This window comes from Lepidothrix coronata, unplaced genomic scaffold (assembly GCF_001604755.1).
Source record: "Lepidothrix coronata isolate B3197 unplaced genomic scaffold, Lepidothrix_coronata-1.0 Scaffold202, whole genome shotgun sequence".
Lineage (NCBI taxonomy): Eukaryota > Metazoa > Chordata > Aves > Passeriformes > Pipridae > Lepidothrix > Lepidothrix coronata.
In genome coordinates this window covers 610,385-633,120 of record NW_016690382.1, presented here as the reverse complement: position 1 = coordinate 633,120, position 22,736 = coordinate 610,385, and the positions used below count along the sequence as shown (strand labels likewise).

Below are 22,736 nucleotides of genomic sequence, written 5' to 3'. Positions count from 1 at the left end.
TAAATCTATCAGCTTCCCTCTTAACAACTTGAAGCCAGATGCCAAGACAAGTCAATGAATATTAATTTCAGAGGCTCTGCCTCAGATGTTCCTCAGCCTCTGCACACTGAGCCTCGCCTGTTCCAGATAAGGGACATGCACTTGGATTAGGTGCTGTCCTAGAGATTGTGCTGTGCTGTAAGAGCAGGAAGTGGGCAAAAGGCAATTCCAGAACAAAAACATAGGAAAACAATGTCAAAGACTTATTTATAGCAGCTATGATTAACACTACTGTCACTATCTTACTGAGGAAACAGCCTTGGAGAAACATCCTTGCTGGGTTTGAGGAGACATCTCAAATACAGCACACTTCATCTTCTCTGACCAAGTACAGCTTATTCAACACTAGAGTCCCCAGAAATAAGCAGGCACCCCAAAATTCTCTTATTATCTCCACAAAGAAATACATTTTTATGCTTCCATTAAAAACAGTAACTTTGATTATCTGAAGCATTATCAGTTCACCTGCCGTAGATTTTTACACCACATAATGGTAGAGAAAAGTCTAGCAGTGGTAAGCTATTAGCTCAACAACTGAAAAGTGAGTTATATTTAAGTGTATTTTATTCATGGCTATTTAATTCTGGGAGTTCTGCAGTTGCCCTTAAATGGACAAAAATAAAGCAGGGGGTAAAGAATCTAGTATAGCACAGCACTCTGAAAACCTACAGAGAACAGCATCACAGGATCATTTGAACAGAAAAAATGAGAAGGTTCAAGAAAAGTATTGAATTCACAACAGCTCACGGGCTCAAACCAGCCTGTAACTTATATCTAACAATCTTGTTAAAACTGATTCCCTACTGAAAGCCCATTTTCTCCTCCCTTTTTTTTCCCCCTTCCCCTTGTGTTACAAAGTGTAGATACACTTTGATCCTCAGGCTAAAAATATTTTTTGCCTTTCCCTCCACTCCCTATTCGTATCTCTAGACAAGTAAGATATTCACAGCAGTGGTTGTTAAAAAATAATGTATCATTCAACAGCTGTTTGCTCCACTACAGTTAAAGCAAAAATAACTAATATCTTCTGATGAAACATGTTCCCACAGCTCCTCACCTTCACTAAAATGCTTTGCATTGTTGAAATAGTCTCTTGTTATACTTAGTTGATAAGAGAACTGCAGAAAAAAGGTTTACTGAACCCTAAGACCCTTCAATGCAGAAATCATTATTCCTTTTAATGAAAAAGAAGGCAATAGCATCACTAATGTGCATCTGCTACAAAGAAAAAGCTGAGTGTTACACACCATCATTCTCTCAAACAAATGTCTTTATGCTCACAAAACCCAAACACAGATTACCAATTAGCAAACATGTATTCTAACATCCTTAAAGAGACAGTGTCCCATTTCCTTACTAGCTGTACAAAAATCTGTAATTTCTAGTGAATGAACATATCTACTCTTGTATTTCTTTCTGAAACGTCCCATTTCCTCACACAAAGTCAGCAAGCACACAGTATCTCCCATCTTGATAGCACTCAGCTCCAAACCAGCTCCCGCCTTGGGCAAACAGCTGTTGAAGGGCAGATTTAAACTTTAAACAAAACCTCATTATTCGACTGCATAACAATAAATTCTAAAAGCAAACTTTCCTTCAAATTGTTTTGCAACTGCCTGCAGCACACTTCAGGGAAATCAGAGAGAACTCAAGAAGCTCTTCAAGAATATTTCCCCTGACTACAACTCAAAGCAGCAGCCAGTGCTGAGAATTCCACGTTGTAGAACCACTTCAACCCAAGCCCAGCATACCATAAACTTCCTTTCACACACACCATGGTTATTTCAAGTAAGTTTTGACCTCCATGAACACGTGGCATATCATTACCTACCCTCTCTAAAAATGCACCTGATGCACTAAGGAATGAAGATTCAGAGGACCTTTTCAAACACATATTTTTGAGAGCTTTTATTCCTGTTCTGAAGGCGTTTTATTAGAAACAGCCACCTTGCCTCCTCTTCAGAAGTGCAGTTAAGTTTTATATAGGTACTGTACATAAGTGTATATACAAAAATATTTGTAGGAAATAGTTCAGAGACGTTGCACATTTTGGTGAGTCTGTCAGAACTTTCCAAGATGACAGAGAAGAAGCTTTAAAATAATCTAATGATCCTGTCTCACAGCAAGTGCCAAGTTCAGCTCCCTCTCCCACCCCCCCCCACACACTTGCTATAGACAGCGAGACAGCCTAACCAGCCATATAAAAAAGGCAATGTTTATTTTTGAAATAGCATGAATGTTGTATTTATTCTCTGCACAGAGGACATTAAAAGGTAAAAACAGTTAAATAAATAAATAAGTACCAGTTCATTCCAGGCTGAAGCCAGAGCACTGACATGGAACAATCCTCCATGCTGGAGAAATACAGCCTGCTATGAGACACCATTCTCAAATTCACCAATCTATAAAGTTACCAGAAGCTTTTGGTCTTTTAATGGTTTCAACTCAAACTTGAGCAGTGTAGGGCCCAGTATGGAATGTTTCTGAGCTTACATGTCACTGTTAGGGATGAAAGTTGATTGACTTATCAGGTAAAAAAAAAAATTTAATGCCTCAGTACTCTGTGTCTTAACAACACACAACTAAACCTCCCTTATCTGATTAGGGAAAAAAATCTGAAATCATGAAACACTTCCAAAGACTTGAACAGAACATTTTAAAGAGAATATGCTGTTTAGGCAGAATACAGAGAACACTAAGTACTATATTCCATTTAAGAAACAGATATGAAGGATTTTTTTGTCAGTGATGTTGAAATTACATATGTCATTCTGAGACAAATCTGTTTCTCTCGGGACTAAAAGATCCAGATGTTCCTATTTCCAGTATCTGGCTTCAGCACCAGACAGCAAACAAAACAACCTATCCCTTTTATCAGTGTGCAAGGAGAGCTCTCCAGCACTGGCCCTTTCTCTACCCTTTTCTCCCTCTCCAAGTTTTTATTGCTTTTCAACAAAGCAAGCACACAAAACACAACAGTATAATAATGGAGCTTCTACTAGAGACTTAGTGTTAACCTTTAGTCAGTTGGACGAGCAAAAAAGGGCAAAAAGTTATCTGACTTTTATCATAAACTATGATTCCAAATGCAAATACAACTACTTGTAAGCTAAACATACTGTATTGTGTTTTGCAGTTGACACTATGCAGGAAAACAATGTTGAGAGGTTCTTTCCAAAGAATATGAGTATTTATGTTCCCAATTTAGTGACTCATACAGTCAGCAATTTGAGATTCATTTAACTCTATCCTCTTCAAACTTCTGAATTTGAATAACAACAATAAGTTGTTATTCAAGAGTTGTAACAATAAACACAAAGAATTTTTCCATGATTTTTTAAAATCTAGATTTTATCTAGAGGAAAACTATTTCCATAAATATTTGTGCTGTTTCTGTAAAGAATATTAAAAGGGCTATACAAAGCTAAGCAAATTTAAGGGATAATTTACTAAATAAAAAAGATGTGTTTTCTGAAACTAGCACTGATATTAAGTCTTTTTCGGGTAATGGCAGACTCAGAAAAAGAAAAGAAAAACGAGATCCAGCATGCATACCCAGTGTAAAATGAATGCAACCACTGCCCAACTTCTTCATATCTTCTCATCCTTTCAACATATTCCTGCCTCCCTCAGAATAAAGAAGTTTATCCTCAAAAAAACCCACACGTTAAGAACAAATGAAACACAAGAGGAATACCACCCCAGTTGAGACAAACACAACCCATTTCCCCCTTTGTCAGAATCACTGCCAGGGAACTGCAGCAGGTTCAAGATTTTATCTGCCTGGAATGGTGTCACATTTCCTCCTTAATATTAAAATGATGATCCTTTCAGCCCTCTGTCTTAATAATCATGATTATTTCATTCAGGAGTGCTGCACAATTTAATACATCATTGAAGTGTTTCAGGTTGGTTTTGCATTTATTTTCTTGGTTATTTAATACATTCAGTGGTAGACAAAAAGATCTATTGTCCTAAAATTATCTTCTTTTCAGTCTTTCCAGCTTTTCACCTGCAATTGCTAAGTGCAGTCAAAATCCAAACTTACATGGGAAAGTTTGCAAGATCACCCCTCCACACAGCAATCAACTCACTTGAGAGAGTTTTTTCTAGGATATTAATTACTTACCTGTGGGGCATCAACAAATGCTATTTTTGACAGCACCTATTTCTGTAGGCCAGGTTTTTGTAGGGCTCATACTCACAGAAGAACCTCACTATCTACAGGGGAACACCAGGCTTGGGGTGCCCCCATCATAAGCACATGTCAGTACAAACGTGGTGGTGCTGCCATCCCTACACCTCTCACCTCTCCCAACCACCTGCTCTGTGGGTGCATCAGTTAGGGCCACACACAGGCAGAAGCAGTCAGTCACCCCCAAAATACAGGCTGACCAAATAGTTCCTTGTGGTCTTCAGGTGATGGTCCAGACAAAACCTTCTGAGGGAACACTACCGTTATATCTAACATAAAATCAGTAGGATTCCTAATACAGTGCAGGCAGTGTAATGGACATACTCTTCTCCCAGTTATAAACCCAAAAATTTATTTGGGGAAAATGGTGAAATGTTTAAAATAAACTAATGAAAGCTGTACTTCTATTTAACAACTAAAATGTCTGAGAGATGATACCAGCACAGCAGCTGTTCTTGTTCTACAGAAACCACACAGGTCCAGATAATTCCTGCCAACTTTCCAAGTTTATATAAGCTTCAGTGGTATAAAAGCCAGTAAATCTTTTTGAATACAAGTTGTACCACACATTGATTACAACTGCAGTGTTAGGAGGACTAAGGGGGTAATTAACTCTATACAGAAAGGGAAAAAATAAAAACAACAGTATAGGGCACCTTTCCAGTTACATTTCTGATTGTATACATAAAGGTTTAACATGAAAGGCAAAAATTCTCTTTATTTTATTGTCAAGAACATAAAACTTCTGCTTCTTGTCCAGTTTAAACAATTTTTTGGAGGGAATTGCTGGATTTCACTCCTGGCCATGCCCTCAAGTACTGCCCCTCAGCAGTGGTCTGTATGAGATACACTTTACTTCAAACACCTTCTCAGATCTGAAATCCTCAAGCTACTCATAGCATGTGACTAGGAAGTAAATAAATGTACAGGTACATATGCCCTTGTGTTTAGGTATTAACAGCCTGGTCCATTCACCAGCAAACCCCTTCAGCTGGATCCTGTGCTGTGCTGAGCACCTGTAAGTTAATCATTGCCCACACTTCAGTACCTGACAGCACGTCACTGCACGTCCCACCCTGGCAGACACGGGGTGGGAGAACACATTTGGTTTGTTTGCACATCCTTTATGTTACATTTGGGGGTGGAGACCACCACAGTCACATGCTACAGAACCATTTATTTCAGTACAGCTACTTTGTAGCTCTTATAGTCAAAAGCAAAGCACAGGTGTGTGTTAATCACAGGTTACTGAAGCACATTCACCAAGTCCTTTCTTTTCCAATTTTTTTTACCTACTACAGTACAGTAATTCTATATTCTCCTAAAGACTTGGGCAAGACTGCAGCCATTTGTTAATTCCAGATTTCATATGAGCTGGACAACTGGAATCCACAACACACCCTCACAAATTAAGAGGCACAATTTGGTAAAAAACCAAAGGGACTTACATAGACACTACTTCAGTTAAACAAAATAAATCAGTGTGTGGTTTATAGAACCCTAGGCCTTTTAGTCTTCCACAAACGTATCATTTCCCAGCTTCCCTACATATTACACAGGAAGAAAGTGGCAACTCTTACCTATTACTCAGTGTATAAGTGTGAGGTGCATTAGGAGAAGTAATTTGTTATCTGCAGTACAATACATACACATAAAGCACTCCAAAAGGATTCTAACTGCATTCATTACAACATTTGTAGCAGCGGGCAGATGGTTCCCCAAAAAACATTCAGAAAACACATATCATCAAAAGAGATTGTTCAAAAACCTAAACCACTGAAAACATACAAATAAAACTCTAACACCAACAAAATTTAAAAGGTCAGGTTAATTTTCTTTAACACCTAAAGCAAAAGATTTAACATGAGGAAAAACTAGCTCCTGAGTTAATATGAAGACATTACACATAAACTCCCGAGCAGAAGCAGGTACTGCCCCCTGCAATTCATGAGCAGCAAAACAAAACAGTTTTGTTTAGGGCCATGTGGCCTCACTGGCCACTTGCTGGAAGCAACTCCACATAATACACCTCCAAATCATGCGCACACACGACTCCCACAACTTGGACTGACGCCAGAACAACTGTCTACACAAAAGCAGTCCTGAGAAGAAGTGAGCTATTCAAAACAGAGCGGAGGTCTGGGAGAATGTGCAGGGAATGATACTGAACGTTACAGTGTCTGCACGGGTCACGGGGCCTTGTCACACTGAGAACTGATACGCACGACTGCGATGGGGAATTGAACAGGATTTCTGATCAAAACAATATGGTTTCTTGTTTACTGAAACTGCGTAACAAATATTTACTGAAAACAGGCATCATGTCACACATAGAAGAATTTTAAATAGAAGGGCTAAATCCAGTTAAGGACAAGCCAAAGCTATTCCTGTGCATTCCCTTACTTCATTTGCCCCAGGGCAGCTCAGTTTTTTTTTTTTGCTACCTACATTCTGCAAACCCTTTTATTCTGCAGTAAATATTTTAACTCCATTTGTTTCCAAATCCTATGTCTTCTTCTATTCTGAACTTTCTGTTCAACAGATACAACATCCATCTCCTAACTTGTTGCACTTCATAGACCTCTATATGTGCTAAAGAACTAAGTATGCAACCAAATTAACGATATGACAAGTGTTTCAGGATGAACAAATTTTCTCTGACCTTTCACCATGAAAATGCACTAAAGGATAACATTTAACTAGAAATTATATCAATGAGTGTAGGCATACATGGAAAAGGTATACGTGAAGATCTATACATTCACAAGACAGAAGAACTATGAAGAAAAACACAGATATTCATTACCAAAGTTGGAGTTCCTGCATTAATGTAAATGGTTCCCCAGTAAATCACGGATTTGTGCCAAGCACAGCGCAGGATGAGCTGTAACACACTGACCCCGCAGCGCGGCCCCGACCCGGCACCGCGAGTTCACCTGCACCAACTACTCGAACCGGGGCGCTCGCCGGTCCGTGCCTCGCTAATCAGCGCTGTCTCTCATTACAGCCCCTTCACAGGCTGCCGTGCCGCGCTTCACAAGTGTAAGTCATTACGCTCCGGGTTTGTTTTTTTCCACTTTCCTTTCGGCTCGAACCTCCCCCCACGTCCTCCCCCGAGGAGGAGGGAAGGGCCGAGAGCGGCCCCGGGCCCCGCCGAGGCAAAAAGCACCGGGGGCAGCGCCGGTCCGTGATAACACCGCGGGGTTCAGAGGCGGCGGCAGCTCCCAGCACCGCGGCCCTTCCTCCTAAACCCGCACTCGTGTAAGATCTGCCACTAAATAAACGTTAAAAGTTCTTCAAAAACGCAAACAAATAAAGGCACATCGCCCGTTGAGCCCCGAGAGGGAGCGGGTCGAGCGCCCGGTGCCGCCTCACCGGGGCCCCTCACAGGGCTGCGGGTCCCGAGCGGAGCCCGCGGGTCCCGCCTCCCCACACCGACCCCGGGGTAAAGCTCGGGCGGTGCGGTCCCCCTGTGCCTCCCCGGCATCGCCGGAGCGGGGCGAGAGGAGATGGAGGAGGGCGCGTCCCCTTCCCCGCACCAGGAGCTGGCGGGAGTCCCTTCCCGAACCGCCCCCGCTCCGTGCGGGGTCCCGCAAGGCGCGGCGGGTCCCCCAGGTCAGCTCCGCCACGGCTGCCCCCGGCTAATCCCGGAGCAGCCGAGCCGCTCCAGGTTCGCCGGGCAGCGCCCACCTGCCCAGCCCCGAGGGGCAGCACTCACCTTGCGCCCTCCTGCTCCTGCTCGGCCCCCGGCATGCGGCTCCCGGAGCTGCCGCCCCGGCCCGGACCCGCCGGCGAGGGCAAGAAAGGGCGGCGGAGGGTGGGCAGGACGCGGGGGTTCCAGGGCTCCCGGCGCTGTCAGGGCGGGCGGAGGGAGGGATGTGTGTGTGTGTGGGAGTGCGAGTGTTCGCCCGCCCCGCCCCGCGCCGCCAGCCCCGCCCAGCTCCCCTCCCCTCCCGCTCCGGCTCCTCATTCCCGGCTCCCGGTTACTCTTTTGATGGGATCCCCTGTCCTTCCCCTTCGCTCCGCGTCCCTTCTAAAATGCCCACCCGGGCTCCGGGCTTGGCCACTCTGGCCTCCCTCGGATCCCTCGTGTCCTACCTGGAGAAGGTGGTGGAAGCCTCGTTGGTGTTCAGAACAGTTCAGAAGTCAGACGGACCAAAAAATGGCCAAGTGCACCAGTTACACGCGAAGTACCTCAAACGAGATTAACAGCAAGCGACCAGGAGTGGGTTCCACTAGGTCAAAAACCTAGAGAAAGTAGTGACAAATACTGGACAGGGGGTAACAGCATGTGTGTTTTGGATGAAAGAAATAGTATGGAAATAGACTCAAAAGTCCTCCTGATCAGGGAAAAAAAATAGCAGTGTGAAGGGGGAAGCAAGTACATCATGAGCACTTTATATCAGGGACTATCTAGTATGCATTTGTACTGTGTATAATAATCTTATTTTCTGTGACCAAAGCCTATATGTACTAGATCAGTGTAATAATAAATACTAACAATGACATGATTTTAAACATATGCAAAGTCAAATGAAATTGTAGGTGGTAGGTCTCTTGCAGTAGTAGCAGGGTAAAGTAGTAGAGGGTAAAGTTTAGAAATACGAATCCTGCCGTGCTTTCCTGATTCACTGTCACTGTTATTCCCACTCCACCCTCAGTAGCTGAGCATTGTCCAACTGTTCTGCAAAGAGATGGTGATTTCCTTCCTAACACCTAAACACACCTTGGCATGTTTGCAAAAGCTACAATAAAGAGCAGACAGTTTCCTTTCTGTTGATGACTCATGACCTTTATGGGTACATCCCCTGTATTAGACATTGCTAAAGACAAGTAGGTCTAATTCTATTCTCACTTTTAATTATTTTGAAATAAGTATGATGTAACTGACAGCAATGAAATCACTCCTGATTTTCATCAAAATTATAAAGGAGTCATTCTTGCAAACCAGGTTCCCATCAAGCAATGCACTTCCAGAGGAGCAGTACCAAGGAGTGCTAAGGGGCTGAAACAGGCCCCTGCAGAGTCTGCCCCAAGGTAACTCACTCTTTAGAGGTCCCTGGGGGGTGTTGGAGAGGAAATAAAACACACTGTTTAATGTCTGCCCCAAACCTACCTCTTCCTTCTCTTGCAGTTCTTGCCGTGCCACCCTCTGTTTCCCACCCAGCTCCATCAGTGGATGACTTGCTGCAGCGGTGCCACAGAACTCTGGGACTTCAATCAGTGTCCTGCTGTTCTATCACACAAGTTATTGCAAAATGGCAAAAGATGCAGTAATAATGTCTCTAACCAAATCCCTTGACTGGCTGCTGAAAGAAGCACCATTATGGCTCAAGACATGAAACTCTGTGTTCTGCCTTCAGCTCCCACCAGTCCCATCTCTGTTCTGAAGTGGATCCATTTCCTATTTCTTATCTAGTTCCTTCCCATTTCTCATGTAACACAAAGACAAACACACTTGCTTATGGCCTTTATATGACCTGTTGTGCACTGGTGAGGGAAAAAATTCTGACTTGTGACGCACTAAACAACTGCTCTGATGTGTGTCCCACTCCCATTATTAGTATCTGATTTCATAACCAGACCCACTGACATTGGTTGAATCACCTGAGAAATAAAGCATTACTAGAAAGGGTGTGGCCACAGCATTCTGAAAAGGCTTAGAAAATGTTGCCAAAAAGAACTTTTAAATCATGACTATAGTTCCACAACTTGCACTATAGGTTATTTTTATAGGGTAGTAGCTACCTGCCCTGAAAATACTCCTGGCACTAGTTTTCTTGATGTAAAATCCTTCTGGGAACTTTTTTTTTCTTTAAAGCACAGCTTAGTAATTATGTAAAAAATAAATAAAACAAGTCTGTTCCCCAAGTGTTTCATTCTCCCTTATGCTATGCAAGGCATCCAATCTTTTGACAAGTTTAATCCTCCGTAACTGGGCTAGAAATAAAAATTTCTCAGCCATGAAAAAGGTGACTTCCACTTTGAGTTTTGATCTGTATTTTTACTGTACTGTCAAAAGTAATGAAGTTTACAGTTGGCTTGCAGTTGTTGGGAATAGTCAAGATTCCAATAAAGGGAAGAGTTTACTTCAAAAGTTTATTTACTCTGAAATAGAAAAAAAACTATTATAACAGTCTCCCAGGTCCTTTGTGTAATCTCAGGTTCCATGTCTATTAGTAAGAAATGCTGTGTTCCCTAGCAAAATTAGATTATGATTATAAATAGCCAAGTATTTCTGGTTGAGTAAAATCTCATCATAAACCTGGTTGGCTATTATAGAAATTCAGAGCAAGTTTTGTGAAAAATTTGATGTCGATTTACAGTCAAAGAGTTAATACAGAATTTGCTCAGGGAGCAGATGTGTTACAGTTTAGAATTATGTGAAACCACAGATGCACAACTTCCCTCGTGGACACAAAATGCCAAATTGATGGGCTATTCTGAAATAAACTTACCTGACTCATATAATCAACAAGCCTCTCTTCAAGTAGATCTTTTTGCACACCAGTAGCGACTAAATAGTTAGAATTCCAACTAAATCAGCAGCCCAAGAGGACAGCATTCCATACACTCACTCATACTAGTTCAATCTTCCACGTATTGTCAAGGCCTGTGACCTTCCCAGGAGAGTCTGGAAAAAAGTTTGATTTTTACAGCTCCCTGTACATTAAAAATAAGTTCCTCTTATTAAGTGATGAAGAAAATTCTCCAGATGTTGATTTCTTCTTCCATGGATTTTTACTATCACAACTATTATGTCTATTAATAAGTTATTACATCTAACTATATATAACTAAAATTTCCTCCCTCCCCAAAATCTTTAATATCTTCACGTTTTCAAACTTCCAGCCTCCCACAGTACCTGTGTCCAAATAAAACACAAAAATCACTAACTGAGCTTTTAGTGCTGAGGTAGGTTTGGGCAAGCACCAACTCTTGTCATCCAGGTGACATCTGACAGTGAGAAAAGAACATTTCCTTTTCCTCTGCTCTTTATGAGCAGGACAATATGACCAATCTCCCCTTTTCCACAGACTGCTACAAATTTTAAACATTGTGCACAGTGCAGCTGCCCATAACATCTGAGGTAAATCACACTTTATTAAATCAGTTCTAAGACAGTAAAGAACAAAAGTGTATAAAATATATAAATTGGTCACTGTTCTGGTTTTTGCGAGTCTGAGAAGCAGCAACAGATGACAGCAAGTAAAATAAAATAATTTATAGCTGACAGAGTGAAAAATTCCTTCAGGTGATCTATAGTACAGCCTTTAAGAAATAATCTGGGGCTGACCAGTTACAGTTTGAATGCAGATATTGTGTGCAGTACACAGTTTGCACTATAACTCAAAGTGTTGGTTGTTGTGTGGTTTTTTGGGTTTGTTTTTTTTTCTTTATTTAGGGGTGTATCATTTCAGTATCAAGTCACCATAATATTTACATGCCAGATTAAAAAAAGCAAAAGGAGAGCTTCCTCCCCTAACTCTTTTGAGATGTATTATCCATATGCACATCCTCATTTCAAAGCATATCCTTCCCCATCCTCAAGGTGTAAGAATTTTGGCCAACAGCTCTCAGAGCTCATGTACAGGGCTCCAAGGCAGAGGACACACAGATTAGGACTGCAGAATATACATATGGATAATGCATGTCAAAGAAGTCCAGTTCAGACACAGAGAAATAACTTACCAAGTCCTCCTTTGAATTAATAACACTACTCACATGCTTAGAATCACAGAATTGTTGAGGCTGGAAATGAACTCTAAGAGGACATAGGAAAAACAATTACATAAAATCACATTAAGGCAGTTTTATTAAAAAATAAAATCAAATCAGATCCAGTCTGTCCAATACAGAAGTTTTAGAAAATTTTTTACACTTGCTTAGCCATAATAAACACCCCCCAAAATAGCTGTTTCCCTTCCAGCTGCAGGGCATGAACAGCAGTTAGCAAGTCTGGTTGGCTGTGTGCTGTGTGTAACTGCACTCAAAGTGTGCAGAACTAAACTACTGCACTTTTAAGCCATTTCTTCTTAATACTATTAAGAAAAGTCCAAGGGATGAAACTGAACAAAAATATTTTATTTTTATATTTAACTTCTAAATTATAGTATAATAAAAAATTTATTTCTGCAAAGGTCAGCTGCATCCTATTTTCAGCAGTTGATGTGTTCGTCTACAGGTACAAATCATGGTAACAACAATACTCATCATTCAAAATGCTGAACACACCACCATATCTTGAGCCTTCAGTTTTCCAATGTTTTTTCCACCCTCCCAGAAAATACATTATAAACCATCCAAACAATATCCACACACTTCAGTCTAGCAGAAATCAAGGGGATCCCTTCACTACAAACATTCTGTTTAGAGTTTACTAATGCTTGAAAATACCAGTAAGCTAACCTTTAATATGTGTGTTAACATATTTGTCTTTTAAAAAGTAACTTTTACAAGGATTTTTGCTGTTATTCTCGTTACAGGAAAAATAAAGAATTCTTGCCAATTCAGTACTATGTCCTTCCAGTATCTCAATATACAAGATATTTTTCTAATTGTTTTAAGAACTGTGGCTTTGTAAAAAAACTATACTAAATCAGATTAAGTATTACTTCTCTCACTTTTGTACATTTTAAGTGTGGGCTGTCCTAATCTATATTTTCAATTAATTATTTTTCTTAGTACATACAATATACCATTTCCACCTTAAGCTAAGAAGGAATTAAGGAATTTTTCTGGCCCCCCTTCTCTAACACATTTGACTGTCATCTGCATAGACCTTTTATAATTAACAAATGAGATTTGCGGGATTGTACAGCAAATTCTGAAGAAATAAAAATGAAAACATCAATGACAAGTTATTCTTTGTGCAACTGCCTTTGCCCCTTTTCAAAACTCAGCTTTCTTAGAGCTCAAAATGAAAACTTAATTTCATTTCATAATACCAATTCTGCTACTGAATTTAATGGAACATGGAAATCTTCCCAATCTTTAGTTTAGCATAAAATAACACTAGGTGAGCTGGGACTTCCCATGGTTGAAAGCAGCATTACCTTCACCAGCTAACAAAGAAATTGCAGCTTTGGCGTTTCAATGCACAGCAGATCTTCAGCACACAAACTGTGGCACCTTTCTGCCTTGGCTTACCAATCCAAACTCTCCCTCTACTAAAACAACAAGAATTGCACCAAAACAAGATCCTTCATAGCTGGATTTAGTGGAGGAGCATTTACCTCTAAATGATTCTGCCTGGTTTGACCCAGGAATTTTTCAACTTCAAAGAATGGGGAAACACAGAGAGTGTTGCCTTTCATACAGCCCAAGGCACAGCATTAAAAAAAAAAATCATTGAAGGTGCAGGTGGTTCACTGCGTACGTAAAGCTACCTAAACTTACTTAGATATTGCAAGTTTTGAGGTTTTCCAGTTTGTGTTCTTCGACATTCAGAAAGCAAGAGGAGTAAGGAACGTGACATTAATGGACAAGGCCCTCCAGATCCAACACATACATCTAATTGATCACAGAATTCCACATTACAATTGCAAAGCACGTCCAAGTTCTGACATCGATGGTTATGTTCAAATAATTGTTACAGCACTTTCTTACTCCACCTGTGACAACAATCTCAAGAGGCTTTTATTTGGAAATTCAAATGATTAAATATAAACTGATGCAAAAAAACCCCAACCAAATCAAAACAAAAACAACCCATGAAAACAACCCAGGAGCTTTAAAGCTACTCAGTTAGCCAAAATCATCACTTGTTTAATAGTTCTAGCTCACACTATTAAAATGGATAATACAATGTAACAGTTAGCAATGTCTAATTCTCTTCTATCAAAACTGAGAGAATATTTGAGGTATTGGAGTTCTCCCTTAGTTCTCCCTAAAGTAGCCTCCTGCTAGTGGAATGTGAATATGGGTTAAATGACACAGAATCTGCCTCCATAAGCAAAATTAGCAAAGACACATTGCTGAGGTGTCCTTTCCTATTTGCTGTAATCATGCTTATTATAATAGTGCCTAGAACTGCAGTTACATAGGTGTATTTTACTTAGGAGAAGTTGCTCTTTGGAAGCAGGAGGGACATTCTGGGTGAAGATACACCCACCTGGTCACTGCAGAAAACAGGACATGCATGCTCTGTGCCTGTAAATAAACATGTCCATTGTAGTTTTTGCTATTTTCTTAATATAACACCAGCAACACTTCACTGTCTTAATCACTAAGTAATGATAAGTATTGTGAACTGCAAAGTAACTCACAGGCTTCTGTTTACTGGTTGGCTCAAAATAAAGTATTTCTTCCTGTTAACTGCTTGTCTTTGGCTTGTTTTATCCCAGGTGATTTTATAGCATCATGTTCTTGAAGGATAAAACGAACCTCCCCATAAAGCATCCTCATCTCATGGCTGAGCAAATCCAGAATGATATCTTCCATATAAAATCTGCTCTTCAAAGTATTCTTTCCATTAGCCTTTCCAGGAAGAAAATAGAAAACTTTGTTTCCATGGTATCACTCAGCATATGGAGGACCTATATTTTTGTCTGTTATAAAAATGATACTTCAGCCTCAGAATGGTGCTATTTGTGAGTCATCACAGCCAGACTGGGGAGGGGAGACGGGAACTTAATGCAGAATAGGAAGACATGCACTCATCTGAAATTAAATACTGAGACACATTAACATCTGGGAGAAAGAGGAGACTGAGGAAAGGAGCACATACATTTCTAAAAGAAAATTTCTTCCTATGGAGAATTTCTCGATCTCACCTTTGGCATTTTATCTTACTTCTGAAAAAAAATCCTGCTTTCATTCACTACAACACTCCTGCCACCAAGTACATCAGCACTTAAAACTAGAGGCTGGACTACAAAATTTACTAAGACTTAATGTTCCAAGCTATTTTATGTCCAGTTGTAAAATTATTTCTAGCAAAAAATAGTATGATTATGGCATCTGTAAACAGTGTGATATCATAACATTTAAATTATAACAGGAATAATTTTGGAATGTATTCACTTCTATTTTTCCATGCTGCATTTTTCAAATCGTGAAAGACTTGTTATAAAAAGACCAACAGATTAAAGTTTACTGGCCACAAAAAATGGAATAACAGATCTTCTTCAGGGAACTATTTTTTCCTTCAAGTAGGTTTAGTGCTGAGACAGTGTGGTAGTTAAATCACAAACAGAGCTGTTGATAAAGTGGCAATGCATAACAACGTGGTAATGGATTATAAAGGAGCAATTGCCTGCAGTTCATCAGTATGGATGTGGCAGTGAAGTTCTGCCTTACATATTCCAGGCACTAAGAACTTTGGAGCAGTGATTACAGGAGGTTCTTCTTCCCCTACAAAAGGAAACAAAAAAGTTAACTGAAGAGATTTATTAACTGAAACACTGATTTTGGACTTGGTCAACATTTTAGAAACAATGCAAAGAAAACTTATGCAAACCCTCTGGACCATCCTGCCATACATCCCAGAGGCTGAACTACCACACTCAGCAACACCTTATCTAAAGAAACAATACCAGTTTTCTCCCCAGGCAGGATATCTTAGGGAAGGCCTTACTAGTGAATGGACCTGGTAAAGCCTTGGTTGTTGGTGCTTCCTCAAAATTAAACTGGTTTGAATTTCAGTTGAGGATGCCCAATATGATGATCTCTTTGAGAATCTTTTCTTTTCAGATCAGTAATCTGCACAGGACCTACACTGAAAGATAGGAAGTATTACTAATTATATGACTATGTAAATAGTATTAAAAATAATGTGACTTATGATTTTAATTTCAAAGATTAAATAAAACTGTCCTTTAAAGAAGAAAGATCTACTTTGAGATCCTCAATGACAGAGCTACTGATGTCTGTTCTGACCAAGCAATGGCTAAAAGATAGGTAGCCAGGAGAGAAATGGTAGTGTGAATTCAGAGTAATAACTTGGCCATGACTATCTCTTACAACAAAAGCTAAAAAATTCTATTTACTCCTCCCACTATCAGGCATATCAATATTAGGGCTATATATGTTTTGTATGTCTGGGACAGTAAAGAGATTTAATGGGTTGCACTCTAGTGCAGATGATGTTCAGTTCTAGATACTGTCTCCTTTTCATCCTGTACCCAATTAGGATCCGGTTTGGGAGAGGGGAGGTTTGAGGGAGAGTCAGTCAAGGGGGTGCTTTTGGATAGGGACAGTAAATGGGAAAAGGGCAGAAATTATTGTGGTTTATTAAGACATTGGAACATCAGTGTTAAGATCCAACTCTCCCAGCCAGAGCTATAACGTTTAACCTCTACAGCTGAAGCATGTTAACAAGTAGGTATGTGACTGGAGAATTAATTACTGCAAAGACTGGCTCTTTCTTCCAGTGCCCCCTTGCAGCTGGGATACCCAGCTGACAGTTCAGTGATTGAATCAGGAGGGGGACACTGGGAAAGCATTCTTACAGAGAGGCCATACATTCTAAACCAGCACCCTACTGTCATCCAACACTAGAACCGTTACAGAGATCACCATCCCACAAATGTCAGAGAAGGCTAAGTTACAAGACAGTAGGAAATTAAAGAATACAGTACGAGTTTTGAAAACAAGACTATTTGTGTTTTAAGTGATTAGATCAGTAAATCTGTGCATTTTTTTCCCTTGAAATTTTTTTGGGGTTTTAACTACTTTGTCCTACAGACTATCTATCTTATAAATATACACACTACATCTGTAGATTGAGATCTACATTCTCTTCCTCCAAGATAATGCTGGCATCAAACATTAGTTATGAATTACCTTATTAATAATAAAAAATTAATTTAGCCAAGAGAAAAGTCTAACAAATTAGCTCACTGTCAAGACTCACTGCAGAAAGCAGAACAGCATCCCACCATCCAAATGCAATATTCACCTGTGGTAGCCACTTAAAGAAAATCTAAGCAAAGAGCACTTTTATCATACGAACACAATTGCTGGAACATTCCACACTGATGTAGTTGTGATGCCAGTTCAATATACTGTAACTAAGTAAAGCCAGATCAGCTTTTATATAGCCTGAGGCAAAATTTACACCTTCTAACTGGAGGCTTCTAAGCTGGGTATCTATTTTGGAGAGTGTCTTCCAAACACCTAAATTCCTCCACTGAAACCCATTTGTCCATTCCCCTAGCCCTGTATCTGATGAGAAGCCTGATGTCATTCTGAAACCTGAGTTAATCACAGTACAGATGATATCCCTCAAGGTTTTAGTATGTGCTGGAGCAAAATAGGGTGTCAGGTTTAGATTTATGGCTGTCTGTGAGAATGCTTCCCCATATCACCCTCTTGATTAAACCACACAGCTGTCAGCTGGAATCCCAGCTGCCAAGGAGTCCTTGGAAGAAAGAATTCTCTCCAAGAATAGGTCAATTAATGAGAAGTGACTTATTAATAGAAATTTAGTGAAATCTTACCTTGCTAACACTCCCTCACACACTATAAGTTAAGAAAAAGATTCATGTTTCTAACGTTACCAAAAGCTGTTTTACCATCTTCATACAATGCTTACCTTCCTCTGCAGCCTCCTATATTGCTCCTCACATATTATCTTACCTATTTTAAGATGGTAGAAATATGCTCACAGTAACTGAATATAATTTTTGAAACTGCTGTATCTTACCTAAACCTGACGATGAAGAAACACTTCCTGTGATGGAAGATGTTTCCATTTGGTCTGTCAATAGTCCTTCCATTAAAGGTAAAGATAATTCAGATGAAGGAACAGACGAATCGTAGATTCCAGAATCTCGAGGCATGTCTTTTGAAGCTTTAACAACATGTAACAGTGGCTGAAGAACAGAGCTGCCACCACCTTGAATGTCCTGAGTTTCTATATCTTCTCCAAGGTTTAAGTGCTGTATTATACAGTGAGAGTCTGAATTCCCTGCTGAAATAATATTTACATCTGTTCTCAGGTAAAAATCGCCATCCATCACCTGTTTATTCACTAAGTCATTTAAAACCAAGCCTGAATCAAATTTTTCCATGACAGGCTCCGAGTAATGTAAAGAAGGTGGAGGGAAGGGAATAAATTGTTTCTCAAACCAATCTGGTTCCTGATCAATGAACTGATGCATGTTGCAAATAGCAACATAGAGGGACCTCCCAGATTTGCTCCTGAAATAATTCCTTTTGCTAATGTTAACGGGAAACACCTCTGAGTCCTGTACACTAAGATCTCTGGAGTGTAAATGTGAATACAGCTGAGGCAGATTGTCCATGAGTTTGTATTTTGTGCTCAGATCCAGAATAGCAGGGATGTCCCCTTCACAGGAGTAATCAAAGTAGACTGCAATGAACTTGCACAGGTCAGCTGAATTCTGCTTTGCTTGACGAAGCTTCTCTGCAACAGTCAACACAGCAAACAGAAAGAGTTCTCCCTTTCCTGCATCTTTGGTTACCCCTCTGTGCTTCCAGTTCTTTTTTTCAACAAAGTATTTCATTCCTTTGGAACATACAATGATGATAAACTGGGACTCATTTATTTTTTTAACAAGCCACTCCTTCTGATCTTCTTTACAATTTTTTAGATCTTCCCACAAATCTAGAGCCACCTGGAAAAGAAAAAAAAAGCATTTTGGTTCATATTAATTTTTAGATTATTAGATATATTTGCTAATAAAAATTAAATGAGTTACACTGAGTCAGCCTGTATTTATCTGACAATTGAGAATTACCGATAAGTTTAACTACAGCTTGTCCTTGATGCTGTTTTACAAGAAAAAGAAATAATAATTAACACAACATTGATGGTGGACAAACTGGAATCAGTCAGATAAATAATGTCAGTAGCTCTTTACCAACCTAAGCACAGCCTCACACTCATCCTAAACTTTGCTTGTGGGCTGAAAATTTCCCTGGGCTCAGGAAGCGGGAAAACTTTTATTTATTAAAAAAAAAAAAAAAAAAGAATGCTAGTTACTGTATGTAACCATTTTGCTGCTCATTTATTACTTAAAGAAAAACATACCTAATTATACCAGTGTTACATACAAATTTATGGAACCAACATGTAACTGCAAAGCCAAGTAGCTGAAAGTAAACTAAAACCTTAAAAAATAAAAGCACTATGGACTTGATACACAGCAATCTCTCTTGAGGAATAAAAAGAACACAGAAAATAGGGCTAGATCCACTAAATTACAATTTACTTATGTGATCAAATTAGATCTTATCAATCCACAATAAACAATTGTGCCTGCCTCAAACAACTTAAACCATTGTATATCTGGGTCCATAATGTGCTGAATGTAATGGAAACAACAGACAGAATTGTTTAGATTGAAAAAGACCATTAAGATCAAGTCCAAGAATTAACCCAGCACTGTGAAGTCTACCACTAAACCATGCCCCTAAGTGCCACCTTTTGCATGTTAATGTAGAATTTTCATATCTAGATAGAAACATAATTAGTGCCTATACTATCAAATCCTCCCACTTAGGAAGCAACAAAGCAGCAGCTTTATCTGATAAGTTCTGAAAATTTTATCCTAAGAGTCATTTTATTTTGTACTTTGACAGATTTTCTGACTGGATGGTCATCGTGGGTTCCTTCCAACTGGACAATTCCGTTCTATCCATGGGGGAGAGAAGTCGTTTTACTGCTCTTGGGAGGTACTCTGAGAAAGGTACAATGCAGGTAGTTTTGTGTATGTTTTTGTTTTTATTCTTCAAAATCTGGTCTGATCTGCTGCCTGTGAGAAAGGATTCTTATTATGGTCATGTTATTATTTTACATGGCTATTAAATGCCACTGGTTTTGTCCTTTATGAGAAAACACTCCTATTCCATCTGAAAAATACTTGTGTAACTGTTCCATTATGCATTGAGTATCACTTTTTATATTAAACTCCACAGCTTTAATAACAACATGTATTATTTCTGTTTGTAGATGGCATCAATATTTTGTTATAGAAATTTTAAATTATGCCTGAGACCAGCTATTCCATGGTTCATAGTTACAGCAGTAACAGCTCACCTTAACACTAGTCCAAAGAGGTGCAGTGTGGCAGGGCTAAAGTACATCTCTTAAAGGGGGATTCAAGCAAGTTATTCATAAAGCACCTTACTTGAACTATTTTAAACTGATGAACAAATTGTGACCCCACTAAAAACGTGAGGCCTCCGTTGTGTTACTGTGTTTGGGCACCAGAGAGCAGACTTGCTGCAACGAAACCCAGCTCCAGCTCATCCCCTTTACAGCCCAGTGGGGGAGGAAAAAATGCAGCCAAAAGAGACTAACGATTGCCCTGCCTTTTTCCATTCGAAAAGTGAAAGACCGGCCACATAGTGATTATATTTTAGAAACTGGAATGAGATTCTAAGCCTAGTCAGTCAAAGTAACAATTCGAACCTCTCACAGCTTTCAATCAAAACCAAGAAAGAGAGTTACTGATTTTACAGCACTAATAGAAGTAAAAAAATAAAAATCAATTAAAATGAATATATAATGTCAACAATTTATCCTAATTACAGCTTTTGCTCTATGAGTAGGAGTTTTGACATATTCAACTACTTTTAAATTACAATCCAATACATATTTTAGGAAAACTTAAGTATCTAAGGTAGACAGCAATACCTCTTTGTGGCTGCTGGCTATAAAGATGCAAGACTTACTAAACAGAAAAAGTACTTAATACAAAACAAGCTAAACACGGTTGAACAAAGGTCCTGGAATCCTCATTTCCTAATTTTCCACCATTCTGTTGCCTTTTGGTTTTTTTGTTACACTGTATATGATCTGTTCATTTCCCCAATTAAAGAAAATTTATACAGACAACATTTAGCAAAATAACAAAAGTTATCTCTGTGAAAAGCAGAGATTGAAATACCTCATTTTCAAGCACATAGTTTTGGGAGTGCTGTTTCAATTAAGGAAAAGTTGTTTAGAGAAGCAATGCTGAATTTACCTCACAGCCACAAAAGTCCTGAAGAAAATAAGCAAAGCACTGGATGACATTAATGTGTTTCTGGCAATCTTTGCTGGAATAGCAGATGAACACTTTTGGCCGGGGACGAAGTCTTTCCACATGGAGACCTGCAGCATATGCTGAAGATTCTGAACTCTCCTCATCTAGATGGGAATATATATTTTCTAAATTGGAAGAGAGAAGAGAGTTCACACTATAAAGTTTTGTTTTGGCTTTTTAGAACTTTTGTAGGCTCTTTACAGTAAGGACTTTTTTTCTGAAGATTTGTCTTTCCATCCTGGGAAAGAAAAGTTGCACACAGTCTATTTATCCAGCTTATGAGTTGCTACATGTGGGACACACTTTCAAAGTGAAATGTGAAGTTATTTCTGTAGCACTCAGAAAACTCAAGAAAGATTTTACAAATACAATGAGGTTATTTCACCTCTATCCAGCTTCAACAGTCTTCAAGTCTCTGTTCAAATATTATAAGCCATAAAGATGTATCATCAAGAGTTTCCTGTCTAACAAAGTCTCTTGTTTTAAAAAAAAACTAAACCACAACACAAGCCAGGTAAGAAAATTAAACTCCAGGAACACAGATCCCTTCAGAATATCATCCAGGATCTCTCTAGTGTATACATACATACAATGTGTTTGGACATTAATTTGACATTAATTTGAATTAAGATATGATTAATTTAAATCAAAACAGCTATTAGTGTTTCTTTCCTTGCATAGATGCTTTTATACTGGAGTGTAAAAGTCTGGCCTTATGCCAGACTAATTCAATCTAGTTCTACAGCTGATTAAGCTAATTTGGAATAAAGCATGAGAATTTCAAAATACAAATATCCATCTAGGGATTTAATTTAGAACAATTCATCAGGAATAAGTATTCTGGAACAACTCTCTCTGTAGACAAATCCTCAGTGATTTGTCTGGGGTTTTTGTTGGAACTGTGCTAGCTGTGAGCAAAGGGATAGCTACAGAAGACCAGAAGGTAAAAGGATTTAACCCAGCTGGCATACAGCACTTGCACTGTATCTCAGTGCCAAAATTCAGGTGGATAACACAGATATGTGAGGCTTGGAGAAGTAATCTCTTTTTCCATATTCATGAAACCACATGATTCTCTAAATTCTATAATGCTGATGGTTTTTTAACATCTCAATATATCAAGTGCTGCTTGCCAGCCCCTGGATACAGAGGAGAGGGAAGTCAGCAAGGAGGGCTGGAATCTAAGTTAGAAAAACATCTGCAGGCAAGTCTTAGAAAGAGTAAATTTAGGAAGACGGCTTAGGATGAAATGTAAAGGCAACTTCCAGTAAAGTGAGCGAATCTGGAATAATAGATATATGTAATATTCCAGACAGCACTCTGAACTGTATTGGCATCACATGGTTTTACTTTCCTTCTGATTTAAAATAAATAAATATTAGACATTTCTGAGTGAAATAAGAGAATGAATTGGAATGTTTAAAACAAATTACCAGCAAGCACTGATTAAGAATTTGCTACAGGTTTCAACACAAAAAAAAGCTGTGGGGAGGAAGGACAGAGAA

At 39.3% G+C, this 22,736-nt stretch overlaps 2 protein-coding genes across 7 annotated transcripts in view; both read right to left on the bottom strand.

Moving 5' to 3' along the window:
- Window positions 1-8,057, bottom strand: part of ARHGEF3 (Rho guanine nucleotide exchange factor 3) — a 115,154-nt gene extending 107,097 nt beyond the window's left edge. For all 3 annotated transcript variants that reach the window (XR_001877631.1, XR_001877630.1, XM_017832385.1), the window contains exon 1: window positions 7,953-8,057. Coding sequence is in view for 1 of the 3 variants with exons in the window: in XM_017832385.1 (XP_017687874.1) it covers window positions 7,953-7,987 (35 nt within the window). In the remaining 2 variants the exon portion in view is untranslated. The remainder of the gene's footprint in view (window positions 1-7,952) is intronic.
- A 3,975-nt stretch (window positions 8,058-12,032) lies between these two features.
- The window catches only part of IL17RD (interleukin 17 receptor D), a 60,728-nt gene continuing 50,024 nt past the window's right edge, over window positions 12,033-22,736 (bottom strand). For all 4 annotated transcript variants that reach the window (XM_017832378.1, XM_017832379.1, XM_017832380.1 and 1 more), the window contains 3 exons: window positions 21,172-21,356; window positions 17,883-18,816; window positions 12,033-15,589 (listed from right to left, as the gene is read on the bottom strand). In XM_017832378.1, the coding sequence (XP_017687867.1) occupies window positions 15,474-15,589; window positions 17,883-18,816; window positions 21,172-21,356 (1,235 nt within the window). In that variant the 3' untranslated portion in view covers window positions 12,033-15,473. The remainder of the gene's footprint in view (window positions 15,590-17,882; window positions 18,817-21,171; window positions 21,357-22,736) is intronic.